The 14,262-nt window shown below is 37.7% G+C and overlaps 1 protein-coding gene across 6 annotated transcripts; it reads left to right on the forward strand.

Annotated features, from left to right (window-relative positions):
• The first annotated feature begins 200 nt into the window (after window positions 1-200).
• USP1 (ubiquitin specific peptidase 1) lies at window positions 201-13,088 on the forward strand. 6 transcript variants are annotated; one of them, XM_059137868.1, is made up of 10 exons: window positions 823-963; window positions 3,197-3,235; window positions 3,390-3,628; window positions 5,613-5,733; window positions 6,270-6,374; window positions 6,921-7,081; window positions 8,333-9,024; window positions 9,662-9,832; window positions 10,475-10,676; window positions 11,600-13,088. In XM_059137868.1, exons 3-10 carry the CDS (start codon window positions 3,459-3,461, stop codon window positions 12,333-12,335), a joined length of 2,358 nt encoding a protein of 785 aa, XP_058993851.1. In that variant the 5' UTR covers window positions 823-963; window positions 3,197-3,235; window positions 3,390-3,458; the 3' UTR covers window positions 12,336-13,088. The 6 variants fall into 6 exon arrangements, with proteins under 6 accessions (XP_058993854.1, XP_058993855.1, XP_058993851.1 ...); XM_059137869.1 differs by lacking the exon at window positions 3,197-3,235 and adding an exon at window positions 1,638-1,716 and having other exon boundaries at window positions 831-963; XM_059137871.1 differs by lacking the exons at window positions 823-963; window positions 3,197-3,235 and adding an exon at window positions 201-604.
• Window positions 13,089-14,262: the final 1,174 nt, after the last annotated feature.

Raw genomic sequence — 14,262 nt, forward strand, 5'->3', positions numbered from 1 at the left:
ATCTAGCAATGATTGGTGGAATTCTCCTCTCTTCTTTTTGGTATTGGCTAGACAGCCTTCTTCCGCCCACCCACTTGTCTTTTGCCTAGGTACTTGTGATTGGCTCCTCCTGGGTGGTGGTGGGAGGGGCAAGGTTTGGGAGATTTCTCATCGCAGATTGGTGGATTTGAGCATCTAGCGTCGTCTTCTTGGGGAAGGAGACCGTCCCGTCCTCTCCCTGTCCCGTCTCCCGACCCGTACGCTTTTCCTCAACTCGCGCGCACGAATGGTTAAAAAAAAAAAAAAAAAAAAAAAAGGGTGTGAGGCTCGAGCCCGCCAGCCAGGCCTCCAGCACCTAGCGCGCGCCCTCAGCGAGGACCCGCGCGAGCTGCCCGTGACGCTGCCTGCGCTGTTTGAAACTGCAGAACCCGTTAGGATCTTGGGGAAACTACCGTTCCAGCTGGTTCCCGAGCCCGTGCGTACCAGGGGGGCGAGCGGCGGTCGCGAGGCGGCTGCTGCCTTTCGCGTCTCTGCAGCGTGGAGACTAGAACCGGCACTTTCGAAGGACGCCACCTCCAATCGCGGTGCTGGCGCGGGCGGAGGCTAAAACACGGGGGTCCTGAGAGTGAGGAAAACGCGCCAAGTTCCCCTCGGTGGTGGAGTGGGAAAGACCCTAGCGGTTCAGGCGCTGGGCCAACGGGGCTACTTCTGGTGCTCCTTGCCATCCCGGGGCGGGGGCGGGTGGGGGCGGGCGTCGCTCCCGGGATGTAGTTGGTGCCGGCGCAGGGCAGGACCGAGTGGCAGCCCGGGTTCCCGCTCTTGAGAGCGAATGGTCACTCCCCTGTGGGGAGGGCGATCCGGCCAGCTTTTCCTTGGGTCCGGGGTCCCCGGGGCCCCGGGCAGGGTCTCACCTGTCGCACCCACACCCATCCCGGCTGCACTCGGGGCGTCACCGCCGCGGACCTCGCTTTGGGCCATGACCAGGTAAGGGAGGGCCTGGGGAGGAGGGGCCGGAGCTTGGGCGCCGAGGCAAGTTCGGCCGGCTCCCGAGGGGCTCTGTCCTGGGACCCCGGTGTCAGCGCCGCGGGGGAGACGCCAGGACCACTTGGCTGCGGCGCCCTTGCCGAGCTGCCAGACGAAAGGGCACCGGTGTGTGTGTGTGTGGCGGGGGCAGGGTGCCTCTCCTGCCGCCGCAGGGGTTCCGGGAGGCAGGTGCGGGCTGGGCGTAAATAGGCCAGCTTCTCGGGCGAGGGGGGCCGGGGTCTCCACCGCCACCCGCCAACCTCCCGCCGGGCCCGGGCCGTGTCTGACCGGCACGCACGGCAGCACAGCTTAGTCTCTCCACTTTTGTGTTCCCGGAGTGGTGCGGGGTCTGGAGCAAGTGTTTCCATTCACGTTGTCCAGTGTCGGGAATTGACAAATTTTATCGCGCACTCTTGAGTATTTGTAGAAGTATTTAGAAGGCCACGTGTTTTAAACCTTTGTCGAGGATGCTATCCTTGTTTTACGTTTTTCCTGAAAAATTGGAATTAAGTCGTGTCGTCTTGCAAAGGGAAAAACTTAAAACTAATTTAGAAACTGAATGTTCACACTGTCATTTATTTGTTCAAGTGCAGTTAATGCTCGATTTGTTGTGTTTTGTGCGAAATTTGATTTAGACTTAAGGAAAACCAGGAGCAAGAAGCGGTGTGACATACGGCACCTGGTAAAAATGTGACATTGTCAGTGATGTCAAATGTGAGTGATTTGAGGGAGCCAGGAGGGTATATTGCTTAGGATTTATCCGTTATTTCAACTGCGTCCTCATTTTTTTCTAATATGTACTTAAATCCGGTTAGAGAATACACTTTCCATTATATCTAAGAATTGGCTCCCAAGAAAAACCTTTGACAAGAATCGTTAATGCTTAGAGATCCCTGACAACTTGGTGCAAGCTGGTTTATTTTCGTGATAAGCTTTCCATCAGTAGCATTAAGTGGCTAGGAGGGTAAATTGAGTTGGGAGGGGGGATGGGGAAATGGTCAACTTTCCAGTTACTTCTGAGTTGTCTCAAAAATGTGGTTTCACTACTGAGTTCAAAGTTGCGAATTCCCAGATCAGCGGCAGCCGATCTTATTATGAAATGGTTATTAGTAAGCATTAGTTTATTATTGTATTAGCTTATTAGTAAAGATGGAGTTTGAGTGAATTTTGTTAGTTTATCTATTCCTTCTATTACTGTGTATTTGACAGTCATTGTCGAGCTTTTGTGCTCTAATATTCCAGTCAGATAATTTCCCCCCAGATATCTTCATGAAAGTAGGACGGGTGTTTAAAGTAACTATCACAAGTACTGCTAGAGTTTTTTTTATTCAGAAGTTTTAACAAGTTAAAAAAGTTGCACAAGTCAAAATCATATTTTTTTCTACTCTGAGGAGCATTAAAAAAATTTATAGTTTTTTAAAAAGTGCTCGGAAAATCAGTAATGTATTGTGTTTAGTGCGTAAAAAGTTGGTCTGCACAAAGTGCAGCAGTTCTTTACACAACTATCCCAGCTACACGTTTTACTACTTTTCACTCAAGTTTTTAGGTATAACTGAACATCAGATGTATGCCTTTGCTTATATGCAGTTAAACTTTAATTAGGAGTATAGCTGACACATAACTTTATGTTAGTTTCAGGTGTACAGCATAGTGACTTGTGCAAATTATACCTGAAAGAAGTTTTTTTAAAGAATTCATTTCAGGGGCGCCTGGGTGGCTCAGTGGTTTGGGCTGCTGCCTTTGGCTCGGGTCACGATCTCAGGGTCCTGGGATCGAGCCCCCCATCAGACTCTCTGCTCCGCAGGAAGCCTGCTTCCCTCTCTCTCTCTCTCTCTGCCTGCCTCTCTGCCTACTTGTGATCTCTGTCAAATAAATAAATAAAATCTTTAAAAAGAAAAAAAAAGAATTCATTTCATGTATTCATATTAATAACTAGAAGAGACCTTGGAAGGAAGACTCATTCATTCACTCTGAGCACTGTTGTCTTCCCATTCATCCCTTTCTCTTTCTCCCCTTGTACTTAAGAATTAGAGATGGTTGTTAGTCAGTGTTTTCTGAATAAGCTAAAATAAAAATTAACTTTTTACTCAAGACTACTTTACTGTAGATGTACTAAAATGGGGTTATTTTGTGATGTGACCCTTAATCTAGTAGACTTATGAAAAGTTCAGTATCTCGTATTTTTTTTGTTTAGGAAAGTTACGGACAAATGGCAAGCGCCTTCATTTAAGCAGTAAGCATCGAGTGCCTTTTATTGGCTAAGAAATGGGTTTTCAAATGTGAAGTTCTAATTAGTTCCATTCCTTAGTAAATTTTCAAAATTAATGATTTTATATTTCCACCAGATAAACTGGAAAGTAATGAAATCTTCTCTCTGCGATTAACAGATATGATTGGTGATTACAACATCCTTATATAAATTATTTCTTGTCAACTCCTTGGGATTTGAAGAGAAAATGCCTGGTGTCATACCTACTGAAAGTAATGGGCTTTCAAGAGGTAGCCCATCAAAGAAAAACAGACTTTCCTTGAAGTTTTTTCAGAAAAAGGAAACTAAGAGAGCCTTGGATTTCACAGAATCTCAAGAAAATGAAGAAAAGGCTTCTGAATATAGAGGATCTGAAATGTATGTATCTTATTTTAAGTCTATTTCTGTATTTTAAAAATTCCATTATCAGTGAAGCAGCAGTGAACTTTGATATCTCCAGACATTCTGACCTGATAGTCTCTGAAGGCAAAAACACACAGTAGTGAGACAAACATATTAGCTAATCAGATTCATTTGGAGAACTATGTGTTGGCTAAATTATCTTTCAATTCAAACTTGTTTGTAGTTAACATTCTGTGTAAAGGGTAAAGAAATTGTGTGTTTGTGTATGTGTGTGTGGTTCAGAAGACTTAACAGTTCTTGAGATATCTAAACTTTATAGTCATTCCTAATAGGTATGAATTATCAAACCTGTTGCATAGTTGCTTATTTAAGATAAATTTAAAAGTAAGAAGTGCTTTGATGCAGATAAATCCTTCAGTGACTGAGATCTTAACAAAATGGAATACTTTAATACTATTGTTTTAGTTGTACTCTATACTAGGTCATTATTCAACAAATAGATGCACTGCTGTTTCAGTAAATTGGATTTGGTCATGTGTAATTTCCTAATATTTACCAATAATCAGTTTAGGGGATGTGACTCTTATGTATAAAACACTTTGAGGGGTTAAACACAGCTGTAAAATAAATAAAAATGCTATGAGGACCTACTATTTGTTAAAGTGAGGTAAAAGAATTATAAACTTGAACAATTCGTTTTAAAGTGAAGGACAACTGTGTGATTCTTTTTAATAGACCCTTACCTTTTAATTTTGTTAACAGAACCTCATTTAGGTATACTGCCTTTCCTAGATACGGTCGTAGCTTATTCTCAGGTTTTTATTGAGAATTAGACTAGTCTTTTTTTTTCTTTTAAGATTATATTTATTTATTTATTTATTTATTTTTTAAGATTTTATTTATTCATTTGACAGACAGAGATCACAAGTAGACGGAGAGGCAGGCAGAGAGAGAGAGAGAGAGGGAAACAGGCTCCCTGCCGAGCAGAGAGCCCCATGCGGGACTCGATCCCAGGACCCTGAGATCATGACCTGAGCCGAAGGCAATGGCTCAACCCACTGAGCCACCCAGGCGCCCCAAGGTTTTATTTATTTGATGGAGAGACACAGTGAGAGAGGGAACACAAGCAGGGGGAGTGGGAGAGAGAGAAGCAGGCTTCCCGTTAAGCGGGGCCCTGGGACCATGCATGACCTGAGCTGAAGGGCAATGCTTAACGACTGAGCCACCCAGGCTCCCAAGAGTTAGACTACTTTTAAAAATGTCATGTTTGGTTCATTAATCACAGTACCTGTTCAGTTTTCTATTCTCTTTAAAATGGGATTAATAGCTTCATGATGGAATCCTTTAGAGGCTTGTTGTGTATGATTTTTTTTTTTTTTTAAGATTTTATTTATTTATTTGTTTGTTTGTTAGAGGGAGAGAGAGACAGCACAAGCAGGCAGAGCAGCCGGCAGAGGGAGAAGCAGGCTCCCCGCTGAGCAGGGAGCCTGATGTGGGACTCGATCCCAGGACTCCGGGATCATGACCTGAGCGGAAGGCAGCAGCTTAACTGACTGAGCCACCCAGGCGTCCCTGTGTATGATATTTTTAAAGTGCTTATAGGGGCGCCTACACTGTAGCCACTGATGGCTCAGTGGGTTGGGGCCTTTGCCTTTGGCTCAGGTCGTGGTCCTGGGGTCGGGCCCCGAATTGGGCTCTCGGCTCTGCGGGAAGCCTGCTTCCTCCTCTCTCTCTCTGCCTGCCTCTCCGCCTACTTGTGATTTCTGTCAAATAAAATCTTTTAAAAAAATAATAAAGTGCTTGTAAAACTTTTATTCTGGGTAGGTAGCAATATTTACACCTGTACAGATTTTTTCTCCTCAAGTGTCAACTGAATAAAGTCCACATGCTTTTCAGCTCATCCAGTTTTGGGGAAAAGACTAAATCTAAGGAGGTATTATTTCCACTTTGTGTAAGATACTACACTTCATAAAACCTTTCTCTGCTCTATACTTTATAGTGATCAAGTTGTTCCTGCAGCACAGTCCTCCCCTATAAACTGTGAGAAGAGAGAAAACTTGTTACCATTTGTGGGACTGAATAATCTCGGCAATACTTGTTATCTTAATAGTATACTTCAGGTAAATTGATGGTTTTGCTATATAATAAAGCTTTAGTAGGCAAAGCATGATGTCATATTTAATGTTCTGAGAATTTCAGATTATTGGGAGTATTTTAATTGTCCATATATATGTCTTTGCCTTTGATTGTAAATAAACTGGATTGGGCTAAAGTAATGATTCTAAATTGCATGTTATCAGCTTCCTTTGGGGTGAGATAAAGTAATACATTAGATGAAATTGGGATAACAAAATTGAATTGACTTTGGTTAATTGGAAGATGCCAAACCCTTAGTTTTTGTGCTTGATTCCTAGTGCTCTGGTGATAAGAATTTTAACCTTTGGAACTCTGCTTTATGCTGTACCCTATAACCATAAGTCTTAGTAGTATGTGCCCAGCCTCAGTGCTTTGATGCCAGCGAGGGTAGACAGTTGGCTACAATGATGAAATAGAAAACAATTTTTGATATGTTAATCTCAGAATTTTAACTAATGCACATTTAAAAGTGCTCTACCAAAAATGCAGATAAACACTCAGACACTCTTGTTTTTTATAGGTATTATATTTTTGTCCTGGTTTTAAATCTGGAGTGAAGCACTTATTTAACATTATTTCAAGGAAGAAAGAAGCCCTAAAAGATGAAACCAATCAAAAAGATAAGGTAAAAAAAGAATATATAAAAAGTAAAGTAGTAGAAATTCACTTGCTTAGAAATGAAGAAGTAACAGATACAGAGAAGATTTGGGAGGAGGATAACTGAGAAATAAGTTTCTCAGTATCCTTTGTTTTCAGAAAGGCTTTCCTCCCCCCATTCCTGTAGGTTAGCTAACTACATTATCACCTTTTACAATGTCTTCTCCTGCCCTCTAGTTATTGCTTATGCATAAACACTATCATTTATATGCCATAGCCAGCAGTTTATCATACCCTTGTACTATCTGCTACTTAACCTACTGTTTTCAAGTAGTCACTTTTAAAATTTAAGTAAATATAAAGAAGCCTTGGACTTATTAGTCAATCAGAAAACCATTCTCTTACAAAGTAATAAAAAAATACTCTTAAAATTTTTTAATTTATTTGTATACCTCTGCAAAATTAGTGTTAATAATGAAATGAAATTTAGCAAAGCTAATATTGGCTAGTGAGACAAAGAAAAGGGGGAACAAACTTAATTTGTTTAATGGTTTGTGGCTTTCTTTTTTGACAGGGAAATTGCAAAGAAGATTCTTTGGCAAGTTATGAACTAATATGCAGCTTACAGTCCTTGATCATTTCAGTTGAACAGCTTCAGGCTAGCTTTCTCTTAAATCCAGAGAACTACACTGATGAACTTGCTACTCAGCCAAGGCGACTGCTTAACACACTCAGGTATAGCCTTTAATAAAACTTTAGGATTCCGTGTTAGCAAGCTATTGCTCTCTTTGGAGGAGAATGATACATGAGGGAATAAAGGGCAAGGAAAACAGAAACTACAGATCTACTCCCTAGTATCTCAGAGGCTCTGGAGATTAGACATTCCTTTGGTAAGTTTGGTATAAATAAATTCATTAGATCTGAATGGGTAGGAGGCTTTTTATAGTCTTTATTCATTCTGATTTATAAAGTGAATATTCATACATTTTTCTGTAGAAATAGTAGTTCGTTTAGTTATGGGATACTGTCCTGTCTTGTTGGTGAAAAATCTTTGTTAAGTGCTATATTTTTGATCTGAAAAATACTGGATTTCTCAAATATATTTGGTCCTAAGAAATTTCACATTAGGAATTAAAGGTTTTTATTCAGAATATGTTATGCATAAGAACTGTAAGTTGCAAATATCCAGTTTTGTTGTATGGACTTGCAGAACTATTAACTGGATTAGATTTCTTTTTGTTTGTTTAGAAAGAGAGACCATGAGCAGGAGAGAGGGAGAGGAAGCCTCCCAGCTGAGCAGAGAACCCGGTGTGGGGCTTGATGAATGAAAGGCAGATGCTTAATCGACTAAGCCACCCAGACATCCCTCTTTGTATTGTCCTAAGGGAAACTTTATCCAGTATATAAAATAGTTTTATCTGTATGGTATAGGGTAAATCTTTAGTTTAAGAATAGACCTAGGGTGGGGCACCTGGCTGGCTTAGTTGGTAGAGCAGGCATCTCTTACTCTAGGGGTTTTGAGTTTGAGCTTTGTGTTGGGTGTGTGAGTAAAAAAACAAAACAAAACAAAAACCAGCGTGTAAATACAGTGTTCTGTGTTTGTTGATGGGCAGGGTAGTATAGCATGCTGGCCAAGAGCAGGTTTGCATCCTGGCTTTGAGCAAGCTACCTTACCTGAATCAGGGTGATAGTAGTACTTACCTTACAGGATTATTGTTAGAATTATGTTTTTTTGAGTAAAACCTGGTATATGGTAAACTATATGTATAGTAGCTGTTACTAGTATTTAGAAGAGGATAAAAGTATTTGTGGTAAAATTTATTTTTACTTTTATAAGTTTAGGTAAGTTTCAAATTAGTTGAATAAAAATTAAGATTTTTAAAATAATTTGATATCCCTCTAAAGGAATTAATTTCTCTATAGAAAGGGTTTTTTGTACTCTATCTTTAAAACTAGAATAGATGAAATGGAAATTTTTATTTATAGGGAACTCAACCCTATGTATGAAGGATATCTACAGCATGATGCACAGGAAGTATTACAGTGTATTTTGGGAAACATTCAAGAAACATGCCAACTCCTAAAAAAAGAAGAAGTAAAAAATGTGGTAGAATTATCTACTAAGGTAGAAGAAAAACCTCATCAGAAAGAGGAAATGAGTGGTATTAACAGCATAGAGATGGACAACCTGAGGCATTCTGAAGACTATAAAGAAAAACTCGCAAAAGGAAATGGGAAAAGAAAAAATGACACTGAATTTGGTAACATGAAGAAAAAAGTGAAAGTATCTAAGGAACATCAGTCATTGGAAGAGAACCAGAGACAAACCAGATCAAAAAGGAAAGCTACTGGTGATACATTAGAGATTCCTTCTAAAATAATCCCCAAGTATGTTTCTGAAAATGAAAGTGCAAGACCCTCACAAAAGAAATCAAGAGTTAAAATAAATTGGTTAAAGCCTGCAGCTAAGCAACCCAGCATTCTTTCTAAATTCTGTAGTCTGGGGAAAATAACAACCAACCAGGGATCCAAAGGACAGTTGAAAGAAAATGAATATGATCTTGAAGAGGACTTGGGGAAGTGTGAAAATGATAACACAACTAATGGTTGTGAACTTGAGTCTCCAGGGAATAATGTTAAGCCTGTTAATGTTAATGAAGTTAAGCCCATAAACAAAGGTCAGTATAATTTATTCTTAGACTTTGATAGGTAGGAGGATTAATAGCTACAGAACTGTAATGTTCTTAGATACATGTACAATGTAAATCTGCTTCAAGTTTTAAGAGGAAATTTTAACAACAGGAATTATGTTTTAAACACTGCTTAGATGTGTGTGTATAAATCTTATTAATCTTAAGGTGATGTTAAAGTAGGGTAATGTTAATTTATGGTTTGTAAACAAGGAGTTTGATATATTTTAATGGAGAATTAGTTTAACTCCTGAAAGCAGTACTTGATAATAAACTTGAGAAATTGCATTTTAGTGAAATACATTTTTAGAGAACTTTAGTAGTTATACTATACTCAAACTGGATTTCTACCTAGTTTCATGCAGATCTCACAAATATGTGTAGTATTGACATGGTTAAGGGTTTTACCAACAGTGTTGTACTTCTTTGGGGTTATTCCTATAGAAATGTCTTTGGGAAGGGAATTAAAATGACATAGTTTTGAAGATGAATCATAGTTATCTTTACAGGGAATTTAGAGTTCATGAGTAAGGCACCTATTAATGCTAATAAGCAAATTTACGCTGTAATTGAACTATTGGTTATGTGGGCTATGCTGAAAAGTACCCCCCCCCCTTTTTTTTAGGTGCAGAGCAAATTGGTTTTGAGCTAGTAGAGAAATTATTTCAAGGTCAGCTGGTATTGAGGACTCGTTGCTTAGAATGTGAAAGTTTAACAGAAAGAAGAGAAGATTTTCAGGACATCAGTGTACCAGTACAAGAAGATGAGCTTTCCAAAGTAGAGGAGAGTTCTGAAAGTAAGCAGAATTGGAGTCTTGTATGGACGTGTGTTGATCATGGAATAAGCAGTTTTCTTCAACGAAACACGGTCTCATAGTGGCTTGTGTAATTACTGGGGAAAAAGAGCTGGCTTTTAATTGTTTCTGGTGTAATAAAGTCTTTCTGCTCATGTAGATTCACTCGTTAATAGCATTTGGAAAATTGTTGGCATCTTTATTTTGATCTGTGTAGTGGGAAAATGAAATGCTTTAATAACTCTTGGGTATCTTAGTCTTTGAGCTACATATCTGAGCCACTGTTTAGTATAAAACAACAAAAAGTAGGGAAAGGATATGGGAAGTGATCAGGAGACTGGCTTTACCTGTTCAGATATCGGAAATTAATAGCTGAACTAAAGCCTGTGTCTTAACACTCAGAAAGTAGGTTATTCTCATTTTGCTGTTCCTATCACCTCAATACTTTGGCTTCTCTAATATAAATATTTAAATATATATACTGTTGAGGATGAACTTAAAAGTTACTGAAATTCAAAGGAATGTTTTTATCATTTAAAAGGATTAGTCAATTGAAATCATGCTAATTTTGAATATGGAACGTGTTTAATTTTTTAAATGTCTGAGAGGTTTTCATTTGTGAGTGAAAGGAATTCTCTCATGTAGTTTCTCCAGAGCCAAAAACAGAAATGAAGACCCTGAGATGGGCAATTTCACAGTTTGCTTCAGTGGAGAGGATTGTAGGAGAAGATAAATATTTCTGTGAAAATTGCCATCATTATACTGAAGCTGAACGAAGTCTTTTGTTTGACAAAATGCCTGAAGTTATAACTATTCATTTGAAGTGCTTTGCTGCTAGTGGCTTGGAGTGAGTATTATAAATAAAAGCTATATGAAAAAAATGAGCTGCTATAAGAAGTTTTGTTCAAAATACTATAATAGTAACAAAAAAGCGTAATAGCATAATATAAACTACTGAAATGAAGTAATTTATGAAGATTACCTTAGAAAAGTCCGTTCTGCTTTTAGGAGTTAACTTATAAAAATGCATCATTTTAAATCCTTTTGGTGTAAATACGTATTCTAGGATTTCTTCCCACATCTTTTAATCTTCATTCCTTATTACAAATAGTTTCAAGTTGAATTGATGAAAGCAGCAGATTTTATATAACATTTAAGTTTTTTTTTTTTTTTGAGGGGAGAAAAAGGCAAGATTGTTTCATTTTCAAGGTAAGCCAGGAGTCAAACTAGTTCTTTCAAGAATGAGAGATTCTCTTCTTGTTGAAAATTCAAGTATCTTCATGACATATATACATGTTAATGAACTGTTTGAAATTAAGAGAGCTGCCCACTAGCTCTCTACCCACTTTATTATGCCTGAAGATGACACTTAGTGCCTTCTTTCTGTGGACAGTTTCTTTGCTATCATTTATTTTTGTTTCCAAATTTTGGTAGCGAAAGCCTCCATATTAAAATTTTAAACTTACTAAACTATAAAGGAATTTGAAGTTAAAATGCCATTTAAGAAACTGGTTTTCTCATTGTACAAAATTAGAAAAGAATATGAAAGGGAGAAGGATATATCCTTCACAGAAAGAGCTGAATATTAGCACTTATTTCAGTTTTTCTTTGCATACATTTAAGTGTACAAAATTAGAGTCAGTTTTTTATGTTTGTATAAGCACTAAATATTAAGGGTCATTCAGACATCTACTTGGTTTCACATTTGGGGGTAAAACAATATATATAAAGTGGAATTGCAGAAAACTTTTCTTTTCTTTCCTTCCAAAGGTTTGATTGTTATGGTGGTGGACTTTCCAAGATCAACACTCCTTTACTGACACCTCTTAAATTGTCACTAGAAGAATGGAGCACAAAGCCAACCAACGACAGCTATGGATTATTTGCAGTTGTGATGCACAGTGGCATTACCATCAGTAGTGGGCATTACACTGCTTCTGTTAAAGTCACCGACCTTAACAGTTTAGAGCTAGATAAGGGAAATTTTGTGATCGACCAAATGTGTGAAATAGGTAAGCCAGAACCATTGAATGAGGAGGAAGCAAGGGGTGTGGTTGAAAATTATGATGATGAAGAAGTGTCAATTAGAGTCAGTGGAAATACACAGCCAAGTAAAGTTTTGAACAAAAAAAATGTAGAAGCTATTGGACTTCTCGGAGGACAAAAGAGCAAAGCAGATTATGAGCTATACAACAAAGCATCTAATTCCGATAAAGTTGCCAGTACAGCATTTGCTGAAAATAGAAATTCCGAGACTAACAATACTAACGGGACCCATGAATGTGATACAAACAAGGAATCGAGTGACCAAACAGGCATTAACTTTAGTGGATTTGAGAACAAAATTTCATATATAGTGCAAAGCTTAAAGGAGTATGAAGGGAAGTGGTTACTTTTTGATGATTCTGAAGTAAAAGTTACAGAAGAGAAGGACTTTCTGAATTCTCTTTCCCCTTCTACATCTCCTACATCTACTCCTTATTTGCTATTTTATAAGAAATTATAGAGTGAGTATTTTCCTTATGTATATATTAAACAGACCTGGACAAAAGCTGGTAAAGTTGATTACATCAAAGAGTCTAGCTTATCTTTTGAAGCTATTGGTTATTATTGGTCTCTCTAGGTTTTTATATAGTGAAATTTGAATTACTGAAAACCATGTTAATTTTTAGAATTCATTTCTCATAGTAGAGACTAGTGATGCATTAGCTTCTGGAAATAAACTTGTATAGGTTCTTAATTATTCAAATGGAAAGCATTTAAACACTTTTGAATTTACACCTATCTTTGTGTTTGCTTTTTAAAATAAAGTGCTTGTATTTGTATCTCCATACTTTGGAGTAATTATATGATGTTTATAGGTCCTGTGTTTTTTCAGCTAAGAAGCAGAATCTCATTCAGTACATTTAGTTTTATAAGTCATGAAGCCAAATCTTTAATGGGTTGTATTTAGAGGCACAAAGTCTGGAATATGTGTGTATGCACAGTAGTGTATATTTTGTGCCTTGAATCACTTTGAAAAGTCTCAGAAAACCTGGACAGCTAGTCCCCTTTTATCTTCACAAGAATTTTATATGTATTTATGAAAATGATTCTGTATTCTAGTAAATCTTCTTGGGCATGGACTAATTTGTATCTCTTCATAGTCATATTCTGCACGATCTGTATATATAGTATATCAAATTTAGAGCTGTGACCTTAAGTTTAACTTTTTTTTAAAAACCAGGAGGTCAATAAAATTTAAACTGCTTAACAACTATGTATACAACTCAAATTTTTTTACTTGCATATTTTTTAATAATTGTAGCTGAGTTCTCGTAAGAAAATGTATGTGTATGTATAATATATGCATATATGCACATACATACCTAGAAGAGAAAAAACATGCATAATTACCTTTAATAATACTGTGACAGTTGGAGGTGAAGAGATTTTTCAAATAGGAGAAACTTCTTAGTCCATCCATGTTGTCATGCTTAAGTTTATAGTAAAAACTGCTGCATTCTAGTAGACATAACTTTAAAGTAGACATAACTTTATGGAATCCGTAAAGGTAATGCTTTGTGCACACACAAAAATGTTAAATTTTCATTCTAAATGTATATTATATTGGTAAACGATCAGTTACCTTATGGCTTAAGAAATTAAAAAAATCTGAAGAATATATAATGCCATTAGAGTAACACTTTTATACCCCCATTTCAACAAATAAGAGTACCTGTTAACTAATAAATTAGTCACACAGTTAAATCATGTCTTCTGTTCTTCCACAGGATGGTGTGATATAAAATGTCATGGTTCTCACCTCATTCTACATTCAGAATCACTAATGGAACTTTTAAAAAGAAACAGCCCTGAACACTACCTTTAAGTTTCTGATAGAGTAAGAATCATTAATGGAACTTTTAAAATGCAAAAGCCCTGAACACTATTCATAAGCTTCTGATGGAGTAGTTCCAGGATATAGCCTGGGTTTCATATTCAAGAGATAGCCAAGAACTATTGGTATAGATTCTTGATATGAGAAAGCTTTAAGAGAACGGAAGCATGTGGAAAGTAAGAAGTGTTCAGTATCATACCATTGTTCTCAGAGGAAGCCTGTTTTTAATTCAAGTCAGAAAACTACTGCATGGTAATTAAATCACAATTATATAAATTCTGAAGTTCTTGATACTATCACTGAGATTTAAGTGAAATATTCCAAGCTCTTACATGATATAATCTAGTAAGTAATGACCTAAGGATTACTTTATATTCTCTCCTTTATATATACCTCCCCCATCCCTTGCCCTTAAGAGGAGAGAGTGTTACCTTATATTTGTTTTAATGAATTTCCATTCTTGACTCCTTGTACTTCCTTATTGTTCATGTGGATCCTCTGTCCCCAAATTTGTTTTGGGGGTTATTCCTTTCTGACTCCAGTCTACCCCTTT

This window comes from Mustela lutreola, chromosome 10 (genome assembly GCF_030435805.1).
Source record: "Mustela lutreola isolate mMusLut2 chromosome 10, mMusLut2.pri, whole genome shotgun sequence".
Lineage (NCBI taxonomy): Eukaryota > Metazoa > Chordata > Mammalia > Carnivora > Mustelidae > Mustela > Mustela lutreola.

Bases quoted from the DNA above. Each gene is read 5' to 3' on its own strand.
- USP1 (XM_059137871.1), top strand. From the start codon at position 3,459: ATGCCTGGTGTCATACCTACTGAAAGTAATGGGCTTTCAAGAGGTAGC. The intron at 9,833-10,474 runs GTAAGCAGAATT...TCTCTCATGTAG, and splicing joins AGTAGAGGAGAGTTCTGAAA to TTTCTCCAGAGCCAAAAACA. The intron at 10,677-11,599 runs GTGAGTATTATA...TTCCTTCCAAAG, and splicing joins TTTGCTGCTAGTGGCTTGGA to GTTTGATTGTTATGGTGGTG.